This window comes from Pongo abelii, chromosome 20 (genome assembly GCF_028885655.2).
Source record: "Pongo abelii isolate AG06213 chromosome 20, NHGRI_mPonAbe1-v2.0_pri, whole genome shotgun sequence".
NCBI lineage: Eukaryota > Metazoa > Chordata > Mammalia > Primates > Hominidae > Pongo > Pongo abelii.
In genome coordinates, this window is record NC_072005.2 from 55,842,711 (window position 1) to 55,860,335 (window position 17,625).

The window sequence follows — 17,625 nt, forward strand, 5'->3', positions numbered from 1 at the left end:
CGGGCTTCTAGGTTCTAAGTTTATTTTTATTTGTTTATTTTTGAGACACAGTTTCCGTCTTGTAGCCCATGCTGGAGTGCAATGGCGCGATCTCGGGCCCACTGCAACCTCCGCTTCCCGGGTTCAAGCGATTCTCCTACCTCAGCCTCTCGAGTAGCTGGGATTACAGGCGTTAGCCACCACGCCCGGCTAATTTTTGTATTTTTAGTAGAGACTGGGTTTCACCGTGTTGGTCAGGCTGGTCTTGAACTCCTGATATCAGGTGATCCGCCTGCCTCGGCCTGCCAAAGTACTGGGATTACAGACGTGAGCCTCCGCGCCTGGCCTATTTTTATTTTTTTAGAGACGGGGCCTCCCTATGTTGCCTAGGCTGGCTTCCAACTTCTAGGCTCAAGCGATCCTTCCGCCTCAGTCTCCCGAGTGGGACTACGGTGTGCGCCACTGCATCCCGTCTGGTTCTAAATTTAGGGGGGCCTAGAGGATCTGGATTCTGAGAGCCCCAGAATGTGGGCAGCACGACATCCAGCAAGTAGTGCTCACTCCGCCGGACTACAATTCCCTTGCATCTGTTCTGCCTGGCGCCTCGTACGTCACCTCCTGTTCCGCCACACTTTCCGCGCGCGCGCAGAGCACTGTGGGGCGTCATCGCGGGCTACCGCGGCCCCGCCCACTTCACCTCTCACCCCACTAGCTATCCCCGCGCGACAGAGGCGGTGCGCGGACTACGCCTACCGGCGTGCATCGCGCGGACCCCGCCCCGTGTGTCCCATTGGCTTCTGGGAAACCGAGTCCGGTTGCCTTCCCGCCGGCCTTCACGCCGCCGTGCTCGGTACTTGAAATCCCGGCAAGCTCGGCGGCGCTTTAGCTCCGCCTCTCTCCTTCTTTGCTCACGAACCCCGCCCCAGCCCGCCCCGCCCCGCGCCGGGGCCGGAGCCGCAGCCCGAGCGGCGGGGTAAGATGGCGGCGGCGGTCCGGGCCGCGGGGCTCGGGCCTATTGGGGTGGGCGGGGCGGAGTTGGGTCGCTAGTTGTCCCGGGGTCCTCCCCACAAGCCACGGGTCCTGGAGGGCTTCTCGGGGCGGTCTCGGGCCCGGCAGCTGCCGCGAAACCTGGCGCCGAGAGGGGGGCCTTCTCAGGGCCCCGGGACGCATCCGTGGGTTCCTGGGGGCGTCTATGGGGCGTCTCCGAGAGGACTTGGGGCGTCCCTGGGCCTAGACCGAGCCTAAGGCCTGCCCTCCATCACGTAGCTGGCCTGGATCGTGTCTGTAGACACTGTAGGTTGTCTTTATGGGCTGACCGAAGGCTAGGGTCTGGTTAGAGGGTTCTGGGGCCATCTTGAGATCTTGAAATATGTCCCAGGGGTGAAGGAGGGTCTGCAAGACCTGAAGAGTATCTTCAGAGCCATCTAGAGCGCCTGGGGTATGTCTGTTAGGGCTGGAAAGTGTCTACATGGGCTGGCCTGAGGATGCAACTGGTCTGCATAAGTCTGGGGCCATTTATCAGGCCTAGAAGCAGTGTTCAAGGGCTAGGAAGTCTTTTAGGGCCCCCTAGGGGGTTGGGTTATGCCCACCAGGGGAGGGCGCCAAGTACTGAGATGTACTGAGGGTCTGGGGTCTCCAAGGTATGGGTAGTGTCTAATAATGGGTGACAGGAGGCTAGGGGCAGTTAGAAGGACCTGGAACCATCTAGATGGCTTTAATGTGACTGCAGGAATGCAGTTTTTATGCCTGGAGCAAATTCAAATGCCTTTGGGGTCAGATCAGCTTGTGGTGAATAATACGGAAAGAGAATGAGGAAATTTTGTCCAGCTTAGATATACTTGCCCTTCAGAAAGTAATTCAAATGAAAAATGTTTTAAGATTCTGCATTACCCTGGGGGTTATTGAGAGAGAATTAATCTACATTAGTCTGGAAGAGTCTGGAGGGTCATCTAGACCCACTATTACAGTGCTTTTCAAGGGGAAACCTGGGCCATGTTGACCGTGATCTGCATTAAGATACATTTTTTCATTGAGACCTGGTACAGACAGTCATAATGTATTTAACATTATATAACATAATGTATTAACATTAACTCACCTTCCACGAATTGACATTTCCACTTACTACTTGTGATGTGCTGCGAAGAACTATTTTGTTCTATTTACTTTTTAAAACAAGCTGTTTGTGAAGCACTAAACTGGTATATGACCCTGTTGTTGGGGAAACCACTGATCCAGACAGGACCTAGCAGTATCTGCAGAGCATTCTTCTGTTCAGAAGATCTAAGTAGCTGAGGGTGTGTCTGCAAAGCCTGGTGCTTTCTAAATGAGCAAGCAAGCATCTTTGTATACTGCAGAGGGTTTGGGGATCCCTCAGCCTGTAGTCAGCAGATGTTGATTAAGCTTCTGATATGTGACAGTCACTGTTCTAGGTAGCATGTGCTTCCCCGGGAGGTGCTGGAGAACAGTTCCAGGGCCAGGAACTGGGGCTGAGCTTATTGAGTATTGGTGAAAGAAGCTGGGATGTAATGGACTATCAGGGTTGGGTGTGTCTTAGGAAGTTAAGAATTAGGTGGAGCTGGGAGGCTGAATATGGAGGCTTGGCATGGTTTGAAAATCTATATGGGATCTAGAACAGGACCAGGGTCTTGTCTTTGCAGGCATGCTGTGGGGGAAGTGAGGAGACAGATGTAGGGGAAACCTGGGCGTTAAGGGCTAATAGTGTCATTCCTGTTCATCCATATTGAGCACTTGAGGTGCTCTAAATATTTGTGTGGCAGAAGTCAGGCTTTCAATATTCACAGCCATTCTCTGAGATAGATGCTCCTATTTCGTGCATTTACAATTAAGCATACTGAGTTGTGGGTTAGGGATTTTGAAGCTTTCTAGGAATTTTGAGATTGGATATTGTCTTACGAGTAGCAGATTTGACAGTCATGGGGAAGCTTACAGCTGAAATATTCATATTTTTCCGAAGCCCTAATCAAGACATCCACCTGTTTGATGGATGATCTTTCAACTGCCTGACTGGGGAATCATATCAAAGAATTTCCATGACATTGCAAAGGCTTCGTGCAGATGGCGATAGGTAAATGCCTCCTGTGAAGTTTTCCTTCAGCATGCCTTTCTGAAGTTTAGCGTTTTCATTTTAAAAATGGCATACTGGTTTTGCAGATCACTCAATGAAGTTTCCAACTTAGGTGTATAAATAAAATTTGGGGGTGGTCCTCACCGTCGAGGACAGTTGATGCTCTAGGAAGCTGTGTGGTGTTTGAGGCATGGCGTTGAATATTGCCCAGCACATTGGCCTTGGGAAAGGTGGGTTTCTAGGACTGTGGAACACACTCTTTAAAATCACAGTGCAGCACACACAAAAAACCTCGGTGTTGGCTTTGCCTCTTAGGAGGCCAGGGAATGAGGTCTTGAAGTTTGGATAGGTTGTTGGAGAAGCTGCGGGAATTGAGGAGTGAGATGTTAAAAGCGGAGGCCAGGGAGGCCTCCCTTTGACATAAGAGGCACCTGAAACCCAGGAAAAAGGAAGAGAATTGCTCCTAGTCCCTGGGGTGTCTGTGCTGGGCCCAGCGCCCACCCAAGCACAGGGTGGAACGGGATGAGGTGGAGGAGAGGAGGGGTGCCAGAGGGGATGCTGAGGGAGATAGTGTGGGGCCCTTGAGGTCTTCATGTCTATCCTCTACTTCCATCCTTTCTCCCGGGACCTCCACTCCAAACTCTCACCCCTGGACCCCCAGGTGACCATGGAGGAAGAAGATGAATCTCGAGGGAAGACGGAAGAGTCGGGCGAGGATCGGGGTGATGGTCCGCCAGACAGAGACCCCACGCTTTCTCCTTCTGCCTTTATCCTGGTGAGGCTGCTGGGCTCCTGGCACTGAGGGATGGAGTAGCTGGGCATCCACACTCCAGGGGCCTGACTCCGGGGCTTGAGGCAGGGGCGCCGGACTTTTGGCTCCCATGAAGCACTTGAGTCTGGCTGTCAGTGTCTGGGATGTCTGTCTCCCAAGGGGCAGAGGTTGCAAAGCATCTGCCTGGGTCCTCTGATGCTTGGTTCTTCCCCCCTTCCCCAGCGAGCCATCCAGCAGGCTGTGGGAAGCTCCCTGCAGGGGGACCTGCCCAATGATAAAGGTATGGTGGCTTCCGGTTCCTTTTAGCCCTGCCCCCTCTCTGCATTCTTTATCCTAATGTCATTCGTACAAGCTTTTCTGAAGCCTCCTGGGTGCCACCCTTGTGCTGGCACGGGGAGCCGAAAATGGGCAGACACCCTGTGGCTGCCTTGGAAGGGCCTAGTGTGCAGTGGAAGGGAGACAGGCACAGTGCTGGGAGAGGGCAGGAGGCCCACCTGAGCTAGCATGGTGGGAGACGAGTCAGGGCACCTTCCCAGAACAGGGACAGTGAACGGCTCTCTAAGGACCTAGAAGAGTCTAAGGACCTAGGATTAGAGGGAAGCCTGATCGGCTGCAGCAGGCCTACAGCACGGGTGCAGTGGCGAGGGGCTGCGCTTGGCTTCCTTGGGGCTGGCATGCGGGGGGGTGTGAGTGGAGTGGGGGGAGGCAGGAGAGGTCTGTGGGGACTGGATCCCAGCAAGGCCTGAATGCCAGGTTGAGGTGTCTGAGGGCAGACAGGAGGATGAATGGCTGAGCGTTGGAGCCTCTGAAGTGGGTGCTGGGAAGTCCTCCTGGGAGGCGGCACATGGAGGCCTGGAGAGCAAGCGGGAGGCTGGTTCCGCTGTCAGGAACTAGATCAAGCTCCTCTTTCCTCTACCCCACAAGTCTCTGCAGCAAGTCCCCTGTGTCCAATCCCCCATGCAAATCTCTCACCAGATGGCTCTCGGTGTCATGGCCTTCGATGGCGGCGCTGCCGGAGTCCACGGTCAGAGCCCCGTTCCCAGGAATCAGGGGGCACTGACACGGCTACTGTGAGTAAGAAGAGGGGGCTGGGGGCCTGACTCACGGGTATCAGGGAGGAAGGGACAGGGGCCTGAGTCTGGGGGAATGGGGTTTGGGGACCTGGACTCCTGGCTCTGCGATGCTGACCAGGGGCAATGTTGGAGAGTCTGGGGGCCTGATCTGTGGGCCTGAGCTTTGAGTGTTGATGGCAGTCAGGCTACAGGAATTAGATCCTCAGTTTTCTTGGGGATCTTAGATGTCTGGGTTCCTGAGAGGTTAGGGAGTGGGGAAGCAGGATTTGCCAGTCTTCATGTGACCAGGGACGGCGTAGAGCCTCTCTGGCCTCTTCCAGGTGTTGGACATGGCCGCGGACAGCTTCCTCGCAGGGCTGGTGAGTGTCCTGGATCCTCCGGATACCTGGGTTCCCAGCCGCCTGGACCTGCGGCCTGGCGAGTGAGTAGCTGGGCAGCTGGAGTGGGAGAGGCCTCAGCGTGAGAGCCAGAAGCACCCCTGAGGCTCACCCACCCCTTCCGTCTTGCAGAAGCGAGGACATGCTGGAGCTGGTGGCTGAGGTCCGAATCGGGGATAGAGATCCCATCCCTCTGCCTGTGCCCAGCCTGCTGCCCCGTCTCAGGGCCTGGAGGACGGGCAAAACGGGTATGTGGGGCCAGGGCAGAGCTGGGCAGGTGGTCGTGGAGTTGTGTGGGGATCGGCTGTTTTTGGTAGTGATGGTAGCGGTGATCATGTCATTTAGACAAAACCTTTCCCTTTTCTTCGTATTAGACGTGATTAAGGCTGTAGGCGCATACAGATGTACATAAAGTAAAAACTGATGTGCTGGGGCTATGTGCGAGTGGTCAGCGTGTGTGACACCTGGTTTCGGCTCGCTAAGTATTAGTGTCACTGCACTGGGCGTTCATCTCCCCAGGAGGGGGACTCTTCGAGTCTCTATCTTCAGAGAAGCAGACAGCCTGAAAAAGGGCAGGCACTTGCCCAAGGGCGCACAGCCAGATGCTCCATGGGGTGCCTGGGCCTTGAGCCCTGGTGTGTCTGAGTCTGAAGCCCAAGTTTTTGATTTCTGAGATGTGCGCTGCCCAAGGAGGAATCTCTTCCTCCAACCCTACACACAATGGTAACCCTGTGAGCCGTTTAGACCAAACTTGAATGCACATCTCAATTGCAAGGAGGACTTGTTACTATCCACATCGCTGGGCCCACTCCCAGGAGTTCTGATTCTGCAGGTCTGGGGTGGGACCTGGGAATTTTCATTTTAAACAATACATGCTGCTGAGCCCTGGACTCTGTTGAGAACCCTGGGTTTAGGCCTTCCTTCTATGTGAACATATGTATTTGGAGGAGGGGTTGAAGGGAGAGGAGAAGAAGGTGCAGTCAGCTATGGGCACCAGCTGTGAGCTGTGAGCACCAGTTCTGTGGTAGAGCAGGCACACCACTCTGTGCCAGGTCATGTTTACCTTGTTTACCTTGTTTCGCTGTGTCACCCAGGCTGGAGTGCAGTGGCGTAATCTCAGCTCACTGCAACCTCCACTTCCCAAGTACAAGTGATTCTTCTGCCTCAGCCTCCTGAGTAGCTGGGACTACAAGGTGCGTGCCACCACACCCAGCTAATTTTCTTATTTTTAGTAGAGATGGGGTTTCACCATGCTGGCCAGGATGGTCTTGATCTCTTGACCTCAAGTGATCTGCCCGCCTCAGCCTCCCACAGTGCTGGGATTACAGGCGTGAGCCACTGTGCCTGGCTACCTTGTTTGTTTATTTTGAGACAGGGTCTCACTATGTCCCCCAGGCTAGAGTGCAGTGGCACAATCACAGCTCACTGCAGCCTCAAATTTCTGGGCTCAATTTATCCTGTTGTCTCAGTCTCTGGAGTAGCTGGGAGTACAGGTGCATGCCACCATGCCTGGCTAGTTTTTTTTTTCTTTTTTCTTTTTTTGAGATGGAATCTTGCTGTGTCACCTAGGCCGGAGTGCAGTAGTGCGATCTAGTCTCTCTGCAACCTCCACCTCCCGGGTTCAAGTGATTCTCTCCTGCCTCAGCCTCCCGAGTAGCTGGGATTATAGGTGCGTGCCACCACATTGAGCTAATTTTTGTATTTTTAGTAGAGGTGGGGTTTTACTGTGTTGGCCAGGCTGGTCTCAAACTCCTGACCTGAAGTGATCCACCTGCCTCATCCTCCCAAACTGCTGGGATTATGGGCGTGAGCCACCACGTCCAGCCTTTATTTTTTATTTTTTTAAATTTTTAATAGAGATGAGGTCTTGATATGTTGCCCAGGCTGGTCTTGAACTCCAGAGCTCAAGCAATCCTCCTGCCTTGGCCTCTCAAACTGCTGAGATCACAGGCATGAGCCACCATGCCCGCCACACCCCTCCCCCCTTTTTTTTAACAGCTGTAAATGATTTATCCATTAAGTACAGAGACATGGTGCCTAGGACTCGTGACATTCTTAGGGGCCCACAAAAGTGTTTCAATTTCTTTAAAATCAGAAGCTGTAGGGCTGGGCGCGGTGGCTTACGCCTGTAATCCCAGCACTTTGGGAGGCCAGTGTGGGCGGATCATGAGGTCAAGAGATTGAGACCATCCTGGCCAACATGGTGAAACCCTGTCTCCATTAAAAATACAAAAATTAGCTGGGCATGGTGGCACACGCCTCTAGTCCCAGCTACTTGGGAGGCTGAGGCCGGAGAATCGCTTGAACTCGGGAGATGGAGGTTGCAGTGAGCCGAGATCGTGCCACTGCACTCCAGCCTGGGTGACAGAGTGAGACTCCCTCTAAAAAAAAAAAACAAAATCAGAAGCTGCAGAGGATAAGTAAACAAATGGGTCAGGCAACATTCCCCTAAAACTTGATTTAGGAAAACAGATTTCCTAAATCTGTTGCTGGATTTGGCCCCCGGGCCTTAAAAGTGATAAAGGTGTATCCGGAAGCTAATAGTAGTTGTTTTCAGGGGGACTCTGAGGTTATGTTTTATTTGCTTATTCCAGGTAGTTTTAAAAAGAAAAGAAAGTTCACCCATAATCCTATTCCATATAGAAATTTATATAAAGCTGTGGATCTCGTGTGTTTGCGGAGTGCTCTAGTCTGTGGAGTATTTTGTGCTTAAGGTGCTGGGAATAGCAATGAGGCTAGGAAAAGCTGAGGCTCAGACTGTCCTCACCCAGCAGCAGGTGCAGCCTGGCTCTTTCTGCGCACTCATCTATTCCTCCGCTTATCCTGGGAAGTAAATGCTGTCATCATCACCCCTGCTTCATCTTCCCCTAAGCCCTTGGCAGCTGAGGGACTGTATACTCCACTCATTGATATTTTTTTTGTTTGTTTTTGAGATGAAGTTTTGCTCTTGTTGCCCAGGCTGGCGTGCAGTGGTGCGATCTCGGCTCACTGCAACCTCTGCCTCCCGGTTTCGAGTGATTCTCCTGCCTCAGCCTCCCGGGTAGTTGGGATTACAAGCATGTGCCACTACATCCGGCTAATTTGGTATTTTTAGTAGAGACGGGCTTTCTCCATGTTGGTCAGGCTGGTCTTGAACCCCCAACCTCAGGTGATCCATCTGCCTTGGCCTCCCAAAGTGCTGGGATTACAGGCATGAGTCACCCCACCCAGCCATAAAGGGTGTTGGATGAATGAACATACCCCCATTTTATAGATGAGGAAACTGAAGTAGACACATTGATCCACTTGCCTGTGGTCACGTGGCTTGTGAGGGCCAGCCCCTGGATCAAGGGGTGGCTCTGGTGCTGCCCTCTTGACCCCTCTCCTTCCCTGGCACTGTCCTCACACCACTCTGCTGGCATCCTTGCCTGTGGTGTGGCCTCTGTCAGCCACCTCCATCATGTGACTGTGGCATCGAGACTGTAGTACTTAGCACAGTGCAGCGGGCTCTTTGGGGGCGAATGAGGTGACATACGAAGCACCATGCCTGGTTTGGAGGAAGAGGCAAACCTTTGTCATTGTCACCTTCACTGGTCAGTGGTGTCTCGGAGTCCTGAGCAGATGTAATTCCTTGGGTGGGGACTCAGCACAGCGTGAAGAGCCTGGGGTGAAGACCAGCCTTCCTGGGCTCCCCAGCTCTGCCATTTCCTGACTCTGCACTGGAATCTCACCCTCTACCAAACGGGAGAGACTCCCACGAGAGGCAGCTGGCACAGCAGGCTGGAGCTTGTTTTTGTCTTGGAGGGGGACTTAGGTTTGAATCCCAGCTCTCCCCCTGCAGCCTGTTTTCCTGTTTCTTCTTCACCCAGGATGGAGTGTGGTGTTGTGGTTGTAGCTCACTGCAGCCTCCACCTCCTGGGATGGGTCGCCAGCACTGGTCAAGATAGTTCCTGGTTTCAAGGCCAGGGTACATTGCCCAGGGTCAGGCCAGTGCTGTCTCAGGATATGGGAGTGCAGGTTCGGGGCTGCATTGACTGAGTTTACACCCTGACTGCTGCCTCCTCTCTGTGTGCCCTTGGGGAGGATACTGCAGCCCTCTGCCTCAGTTTCCTCCAGTGACCTTTGGGTTAAGAACCATGGTGTGCAGTTGTTGGGAGCATCCTACAGCTGGCTCCTGTGAAGCACTTGGGGCTTCCTGGGCAGGACCTGGTGGCCCAGCGAGTGTCCACAGCTGGGCCAGCAAGCAGGCGCCAGGAGGGAGGTGAAGGCCCTGACCGCCTCTCTCTCCCTGTTCCTTTGCAGTTTCTCCACAGTCGAACTCCTCTAGGCCCACCTGTGCCCGTCACCTCACCTTGGGCACGGGAGACGGGGGCCCTGCCCCACCCCCTGCCCCCTCCTCTGCATCCTCTTCCCCTTCCCCTTCTCCCTCATCTTCCTCCCCTTCCCCTCCCCCGCCCCCACCGCCCCCTGCACCCCCAGCCCCACCTGCCCCCCGATTCGATATCTATGACCCCTTCCACCCCACCGACGAGGCCTACTCTCCACCGCCTGCTCCGGAGCAAAAGTACGACCCTTTCGAGCCCACTGGCTCCAACCCCAGCTCATCAGCCGGGACCCCCTCACCTGAGGAGGAAGAGGAGGAGGAGGAGGAGGAAGAAGAGGAAGAGGAAGACGAGGAGGAGGAGGAAGGCCTGTCCCAGAGCATCAGCCGCATCTCGGAGACCCTGGCGGGCATCTACGACGACAACAGCCTGAGCCAGGACTTCCCAGGTGACGAGAGCCCCCGCCCGGACCCGCAGCCCACACAGCCGACTCCGGCCCCTGGAACGCCGCCCCAGGTGGACTCCACCCGGGCTGATGGAGCCATGCGCCGGCGGGTCTTCGTGGTGGGGACCGAGGCGGAGGCCTGTCGGGAAGGCAAGGTCTCGGTGGAGGTGGTTACCGCTGGTGGAGCCGCCCTCCCGCCGCCACTGCTGCCACCAGGCGACTCGGAGATCGAGGAAGGCGAGATCGTCCAGCCGGAGGAGGAGCCCAGGGTGGCGCTGTCCCTCTTCCGCCCCGGCGGCCGGGCCGCCCGGCCTCCGCCGGCCTCCTCGGCCACCCCCACGGCCCAGCCCCTTCCCCAGCCTCCCGCTCCCCGGGCCCCCGAGGGGGACGACTTCTTGTCCCTGCATGCGGAGTCGGACGGCGAGGGCGCCCTGCAGGTGGACCTGGGGGAGCCGGCTCCCGCGCCGCCCGCCGCCGACTCGCGCTGGGGCGGCCTGGACCTGCGCCGCAAGATCCTGACCCAGCGGCGGGAGCGCTACCGCCAGCGCTCGCCCTCCCCGGCGCCCGCGCCCGCCCCGGCCGCCGCTGCTGGTCCGCCCACACGCAAGAAGTCCAGGCGGGAACGCAAGCGCAGCGGCGAGGCCAAGGAGGCCGCCTCGTCCTCGTCGGGCACCCAGCCCGCGCCGCCCGCCCCGGCCTCGCCCTGGGACTCCAAGAAGCATCGCTCGCGGGACCGCAAGCCCGGCTCCCACGCCTCATCGTCCGCCCGCCGCCGCTCCCGCTCCCGTTCCCGCTCCACCCGCCGCCGCTCACGAAGCACCGACCGCCGCCGCGGGGGCAGCCGCAGGTCGCGGTCTCGGGAGAAGCGGCGACGGCGGCGGCGCTCCGCCTCCCCGCCCCCGGCCACCTCCTCATCGTCGTCCTCGAGGCGCGAGCGGCACCGCGGGAAACACCGGGACGGTGGCGGCAGCAAGAAGAAGAAGAAGCGGTCGCGGTCCCGGGGTGAGAAGCGGTCTGGGGATGGCAGCGAGAAGGCCCCGGCGCCCGCCCCGCCGCCCTCCGGCTCCACCTCGGGTGGTGACCGCGACAGCCGCCGCCGGGGGGCCGTGCCACCCTCCATCCAGGACCTCACGGACCACGACCTCTTCGCCATCAAGCGGACCATCACGGTGGGCCGGCTTGACAAGTCCGACCTCCGAGGACCCTCTCCTGCCCCGGCCTCGTCACCTAAGCGGGAGGTCCTGTACGACTCCGAGGGACTGAGCGGCGAGGAGCGGGGCGGCAAGAGCAGCCAGAAGGATCGGCGCCGCTCGGGGGCCGCCTCCTCCTCCTCCTCCTCCCGGGAGAAGGGGTCTCGTCGGAAGGCGCTGGACGGGGGTGACCGGGATCGGGACAGGGACAGAGATAGGGACAGGGACAGGTCATCCAAGAAGGCCCGGCCCCCCAAGGAGTCGGCGCCTTCCTCAGGGCCCCCGCCAAAGCCACCAGTCAGCAGCGGCTCAGGCTCTTCATCCTCGTCCTCCTCCTGTTCTTCCCGGAAAGTGAAGCTGCAGTCCAAGGTGGCGGTGCTGATCCGCGAGGGTGTCAGCAGCACCACCCCAGCCAAGGATGCCGCATCAGCCGGCCTGGGCTCCATTGGCGTCAAATTCAGCCGTGACCGCGAGAGTCGCTCCCCCTTCCTCAAACCTGACGAGCGGGCCCCCACTGAGATGGCCAAAGCAGCTCCGGGCAGCACCAAGCCCAAAAAGACCAAGGTCAAGGCCAAGGCAGGGGCCAAGAAAGCCAAGGGGACCAAGGGAAAGACCAAGCCATCCAAGACCAGGAAAAAGGTCCGCAGCGGAGGTGGCAGCGGGGGCAGTGGCGGCCAAGTGTCGCTAAAGAAGTCCAAGGCAGATAGCTGCAGCCAGGCGGCAGGCACCAAGGGAGCGGAGGAGACTTCCTGGTCCGGGGAGGAGCGGGCAGCCAAGGTTCCTAGCACCCCGCCCCCCAAGGTAGCCCCACCACCCCCTGCCCTCACTCCGGACTCGCAGACCGTGGACAGCAGCTGCAAGACACCTGAGGTCTCCTTCCTGCCCGAGGAGGCCACTGAGGAGGCTGGGGTCCGAGGTGGGGCAGAGGAGGAGGAGGAGGAGGAAGAAGAGGAGGAGGAGGAGGAAGAGGAGGAGGAGCAGCAGCCTGCTACCACCACGGCCACCAGCACTGCTGCAGCTGCCCCAAGCACTGCCCCCAGCGCGGGGTCCACAGCCGGTGACTCGGGGGCGGAGGACGGGCCAGCTTCCCGTGTCTCCCAGCTGCCCACGCTGCCCCCGCCCATGCCCTGGAATCTGCCGGCTGGTGTGGACTGCACCACCAGCGGCGTCCTGGCCTGTGAGTGTCCCCTGGGGGAGGGTGGTGCTGGGGCAGGTGAGACAGGATGGGGACTGGAGGGTACAGACTTAGAGGCAGTGGGGTGCCTTGGCAGGGGGAGGTTTATAGGGACATAGACTGGGAGGGTGGTGGTGGGTAAAGGCCAGCCAGCGTCTGTCCAGAGGCTCTAGGTGCCTGGGTGTACTGGGAGAGAGGGGCCGGCAAGAGCAGGTGGTGGCCAGCACAGACTGGAGTGGTGGGCTGGGTTCTGGGACTCCCCTAGATGGGGAGTAGGAGAGAGGGACCAGAAACAATGGCTTGAGCAGGGCACTGTATTCCTTACGGATGGCGGTTGCCTCTACCAGACTGCAGAGGTGGGGAGAGAGGTTGGGACTGGCCACAGCGGGTCAGAAGGCAGAATCTCACTCCTGCCACTGTCTCATCACTGCATGACCCTGGCCAGCCCCGCACCCACACACCTGGAGTCCCAAGAACATTCGTGGTATGGGCTGTTCTCTCATTGGCCAAGGCCCCCTTTTCCCAGTTCTGAGTGTGAGGCCTTGTGGCTGTTCTGGGGCTAAGGGCAGGAGATGACAGCAGGTGTCCAGGTGAGGTTCACCAGCTCCTGTCCTGTCACCTCCCCCATCTTCATATTGTCACCTCTCCGCCTCCTGCAGTGACTGCACTTCTCTTCAAGATGGAAGAAGCCAACCTGGCGAGCCGAGCGAAGGCCCAGGAGCTGATCCAGGCCACCAACCAGGTGGGCTCCCCTGGGGGAGAGTCCCTGCCGCCCCTTCTTTTGTCCGTTGCCTCGGGTTAGGAGAGGAACCGCAGGCCCGGCAGCTCTGGGGCAAGGTATCAGCCTGAAGAGGAGCCTGTTGCCTCAGCTGTGGGGAAGTCAGCGTGGGAACAGTGGGGTGCACGTCCCCTCTTCCCCTCCACCTCCCTTTACTCATCACCTCTCCATCCTCTTCCCACAGATCCTCAGCCACAGAAAGCCACCCTCAAGTCTGGGGGTGACCCCAGCTCCTGTGCCCACCTCTTTGGGTCTGCCCCCTGGCCCCTCCAGCTACCTGCTTCCTGGCAGCCTCCCTCTGGGGGGCTGCGGTTCGACCCCCCCAACCCCCACCGGGCTGGCTGCCACGTCTGACAAGAGAGAGGGCAGCAGCAGCTCTGAGGGCCGTGGGGACACAGATAAGGTGAGCTGGCCTGGGGAGAGGTGGGGCAGTGGTGACAGTTCTGTAGAGAATATGGACAGGAACTGAGACGCGGGGGCCCAAGGAGAAAGGGAGACTGAGGCAGGCAGACAGGGCCGTAGAGACCAAAGTCATGGAACCATAAGGAACTCCACTTTGCTGGAATGGGTGAGCAGGAAATGCACTGGGCGTGTCCAAAGGAAGATCACGTCTGTGCGTGTGTGGGGCTGTGTGCGTACACCCCACATATACACACCCTGGAAGAGACGCCCCACGCTGCAGCCCACCGCTTGATTATCTGTTGCTTGCGCTGTCTCCCTCTCTGTGTGAGTGGGGGAGGGTGGTTTCTGAATGAAAACTCAAGAACTTGTTTCTAGATGAAGGGAGGGAGAATGGGTGCCAGGCAGACGGTAATGTAGGTTCTTATTCAGCTGCTCTGGCCGGCTCCTACTCCTGGGCTCTGGGGCTGTTTCTCTCTTGGTCAGGTCTACATGTGGGTTTTTGTTTTTGTTTTTTTGTTTTTCTTTGAGATGGAGTCTTGCTCTGTCACCCGGTCTGGAGTGCAATGGTGCCATCTCGACTCACTGCAGCCTCCGCCTCCAGGGTTCAAGTGATTCTCCTACCTCAGCCTCCCGAGTAGCTGGGATGACAGGCACCCGCCACCACACCCAGCTAATTTTTGTATTTTTAGTAGAGACGGGGTTTCACCATGTTGGCCAGGCTGGTCTTGACTCCTGACCTCAGGTGATCTGCCAGCCTCGGCCTCCCAAAGTGCTGGGATTACAGGTGTGAGCCACCGTGCCCGGCCTTGGTTGGTTGGTTTTTGAGACAGGGTCTCGCTCTGTCACCCAAGCTGGCATGCAGTGGCACAATCACAGCTCATTGTAGCCTCAGCCTTGATCTCTTGGGCTCAAGGGATCCTCCTACCTCAGCATCCTGTGTAGCTAGGACTACAGGCATGTGCCACCATGCTCAGCTAATTTCTTAATTTTTTGTAGAGTTGGGGTCTCACTATGTTGCCCAGGCTGGTCTCAAACTCCTGAGCTCAAGTGATTCTCCCACCTCGGCCTCCCAAAGTGCTGGGATTATAGGCATGAGTCACTGCACCCAGCCTAGATGTGTTTTCTTACAGTCCAGTAGCCCATAGCCAGACGGTGGTGTTGGTCACCCTTACACAGCTGTGTACCGTGCTGGATAAAGCTGTATAAACCCCATTAAACATCCCGTGTGAGCCGCGGAAGCGGGGCTGCAGCTTAGCCGGTCACTTGTCCGTAGCTTGTGCCTTGTGCTGCAGGACTCGGGTGGTGAGGACCCCCTGGTCTACAGTGGCCCTTGCTCTGCCCTGGTCTGTGCTCTGCCCTTTGCCCCGCTTTGCCACATCCGAGATGGGTGTTGGGGATCAGCGTCTCTCTAGAGACCCACATCCTGTGGGGCCAGGCAAGCCTGAGATGTCCCTCCAGGGTGGCCTGTGTCTCTTCTGGCCATAGAGTTGCCCTAACAGCTCAGTAGCTCGTCAGATAGTGTCACTGATGTTGCTCCTGGAGTTGGCTAGCCATTGTGCCCTGCCCTTCCCAGGACTCAGTTTACCTGCCCCTACTTTGATAATCACCTGGCTTGAGAGGGCAGCGTCTCCAAGGGTGGTGCCAAGGGACTGTCCCTTGTGCCTTCAGAAGGCCTGTTCTTCTCTGGTCCCATGTGGCTCTCTGGCTAGAGGTTTCCTGTCTGCTTTTGCAAAGATTCTGCCTGAGGCCAGGGCTGCAGCTGCTGCCCCGAGCCTGCGGCTGCGGGATCTCCTAGCCTGCTGGCCACAGGCGGGAAGAGCCTTGCCTCAGAAGCTCTCTGCCCTGTCCCTGTCGCGTCCTCCCCTTTTCATCCCATGGCCATCCCCCTTGGAACAGGCACGGCTCCCCTGGATTGAGTCTTTGCTCTGTACCCAGCCTGTGCCATGTCCTCCATGTGTGTCGCTGTAGTCCTGCCCATAGGTGCTGTCCCCGTTTTACAAATGAGCCACAAAGATGGCCGGGCACGGTGGCTCATGCCTATAATTCCAACACTTTACAAAGCCGAGGCGGGTGAATCGCTTGAGCCCAGGAGTTCAAGATCAGCTTGGGCAACATAGTGAGACCCAGTCGCCACAAAAAGTACAAGAATTAGCCAGGCGTGGGGGTGGCACATCTAGTCCCAGCTACTCAGGAGGCTGAGGTGGGAAGATCGCTTTAGCCCAGGAGACCAGGGGTACAGTGAGCAGTGATTGTGCCACTGCACTCCAGCCTGCATGATAGTGAGAGACCCTGTCTCAAAAACAAAAAATGAGCCACAAAAAGGTTTGGCTGAGCATCCCAGGGGTCAGAGACAGGGAGTGGCAGACCAGGCTTCTGATACAAATGGGCTCAAGGTCAGTCCCCACCCCCACTCCCCAGTGCCCCTCAGCCCTAGTCACCCCCTCCATCCCCTGGGTGACCAGAGCAGTATTGTAAAAACCTAAACTGAGTGCCCCCCGCTCCCGCGATGAAAAGCCCTGTGCAGTTTTCTACAGAGTCTCATTCAAAACCAGCTGCAATTGCTTGACCAATGCCTGTCTTCTCATCAGACTGAACTTTGTGAGGGCAGACGACACACGTGTCCTGGTCCTGGCCAGGCCTGGGGCAGCCCAGGGTTCGGCCTAGAGGAGATGTTCAGTGACATGCAGAGGCCCAGGCCTGGCCTTTGGTCCCGGGCACCTGCAGCAGAGGGCACATGGGACGGACCCTCAGCAGGACTTCCAGCCTGAAAGCAGCCAGACGGCCAGAGTGGCTAGGCTGGCAGCAGAGGCGAGTGGAGGTGGAGGTTCCGCAGGTACTCACTGGCCCTTGCTGTGTCTTCCCCCGTTGTCGCCACCCCACCAGTATCTGAAGAAGCTGCACACGCAGGAGCGGGCGGTGGAGGAGGTGAAGCTGGCCATCAAGCCGTACTATCAGAAGAAGGACATCACCAAGGAGGAGTATAAGGACATCCTGAGGAAGGCCGTCCACAAGGTGGGCACCCGGAGAGAGGGGCAGACACAGGCCGGGGAGAGAACGAGCTGGAGGGACAGATGTGTGCAGACAGATGGACGCGGATGGGAGACGGGGAGGAGGTCAGTCTGGGAGGTGAGGAGGGTGACGGGATTTTCTCAAGGCCACCTGGGCCTGTTCCGCTGGCCCTGGGGCACCCATCGTCTAGGGGGACAGAGGGACTTTGGCCTGGTTCTTGGGGAAGCTCCTCCTACCACAGTCCCAAGCTGTGCCCAACAGTCCCGGGTGGATGGGGCCCCGGGAGCCTGGTGGTGACTCCAACTGTCCCCGGCCCCCCAGATCTGCCACAGCAAAAGTGGGGAGATCAACCCGGTGAAGGTGAGCAACCTGGTGCGGGCCTACGTCCAGCGCTACCGCTACTTCCGCAAGCACGGTCGCAAGCCAGGGGACCCCCCAGGGCCCCCACGGCCGCCCAAGGAGCCAGGGCCCCCGGACAAGGGTGGCCCGGGCCTGCCCCTGCCCCCTCTCTGAGATCCCTGGCCAGCTCTTCGCCCCTCACCTCTTTGAAATTCTGGACGTATTTATGGCTCCACCTCCCCACCTCCCTCCCCCGTCAGTGGGATGATTGGGGGAGGGTTGCTGCAGGGAAGAGGAGAGCCCCCTGCCCTGCCCTGCCCCGTGCCCACCTCCCTTGCCCCCAAGCCTGTCCCCAGTGCCCCTCCCTTCTGTTCGTGCTCCTCTCCCCAGTTTCATTAAAGATTTCATGAAACATTACCCCTGAGCCCCATGGTTCTAACCCTTTGTTTTCAGAGACAAATTTGCCAGAGGGTTGGGGAGGGACCCCCAGGAGGCTGAGGGTGGGAGACGGAGACCAGACTGTGACTTGGGGCAGCTGCCTCCCCTGGGCCTCAGTTTTCTTATCTGTATAGTGGGTGTTGTGACGATTGAACAAGACACAGGTGGAGCACTTAGCACAATCTCTGGCTGGGAGCGAGCTGCTCACAGGGAGGCGGGGGCTGGGCCCCACCTGATCAGCATCTTCCCAGCTCAGGGCT

The 17,625-nt window shown here is 58.0% G+C and overlaps 1 protein-coding gene across 7 annotated transcripts; it reads left to right on the plus strand.

Annotated features, from left to right (window-relative positions):
- The first annotated feature begins 797 nt into the window (after window positions 1-797).
- Window positions 798-17,344, plus strand: SCAF1 (SR-related CTD associated factor 1). Of its 7 annotated transcripts, none has more exons than XM_063720207.1 (12): window positions 926-952; window positions 2,957-3,067; window positions 3,729-3,842; window positions 4,062-4,119; window positions 4,815-4,909; window positions 5,233-5,333; window positions 5,422-5,537; window positions 9,571-12,402; window positions 13,059-13,141; window positions 13,362-13,580; window positions 16,463-16,591; window positions 16,910-17,344. In XM_063720207.1, exons 3-12 carry the CDS (start codon window positions 3,735-3,737, stop codon window positions 17,099-17,101), a joined length of 3,933 nt encoding a protein of 1,310 aa, XP_063576277.1. In that variant the 5' UTR covers window positions 926-952; window positions 2,957-3,067; window positions 3,729-3,734; the 3' UTR covers window positions 17,102-17,344. The 7 variants fall into 7 exon arrangements, with proteins under 7 accessions (XP_054396955.2, XP_063576277.1, XP_054396959.2 ...); XM_054540984.2 differs by lacking the exon at window positions 2,957-3,067 and adding an exon at window positions 1,358-1,417 and having other exon boundaries at window positions 938-952; XM_054540982.2 differs by lacking the exon at window positions 926-952 and adding an exon at window positions 1,281-1,417.
- Window positions 17,345-17,625: the final 281 nt, after the last annotated feature.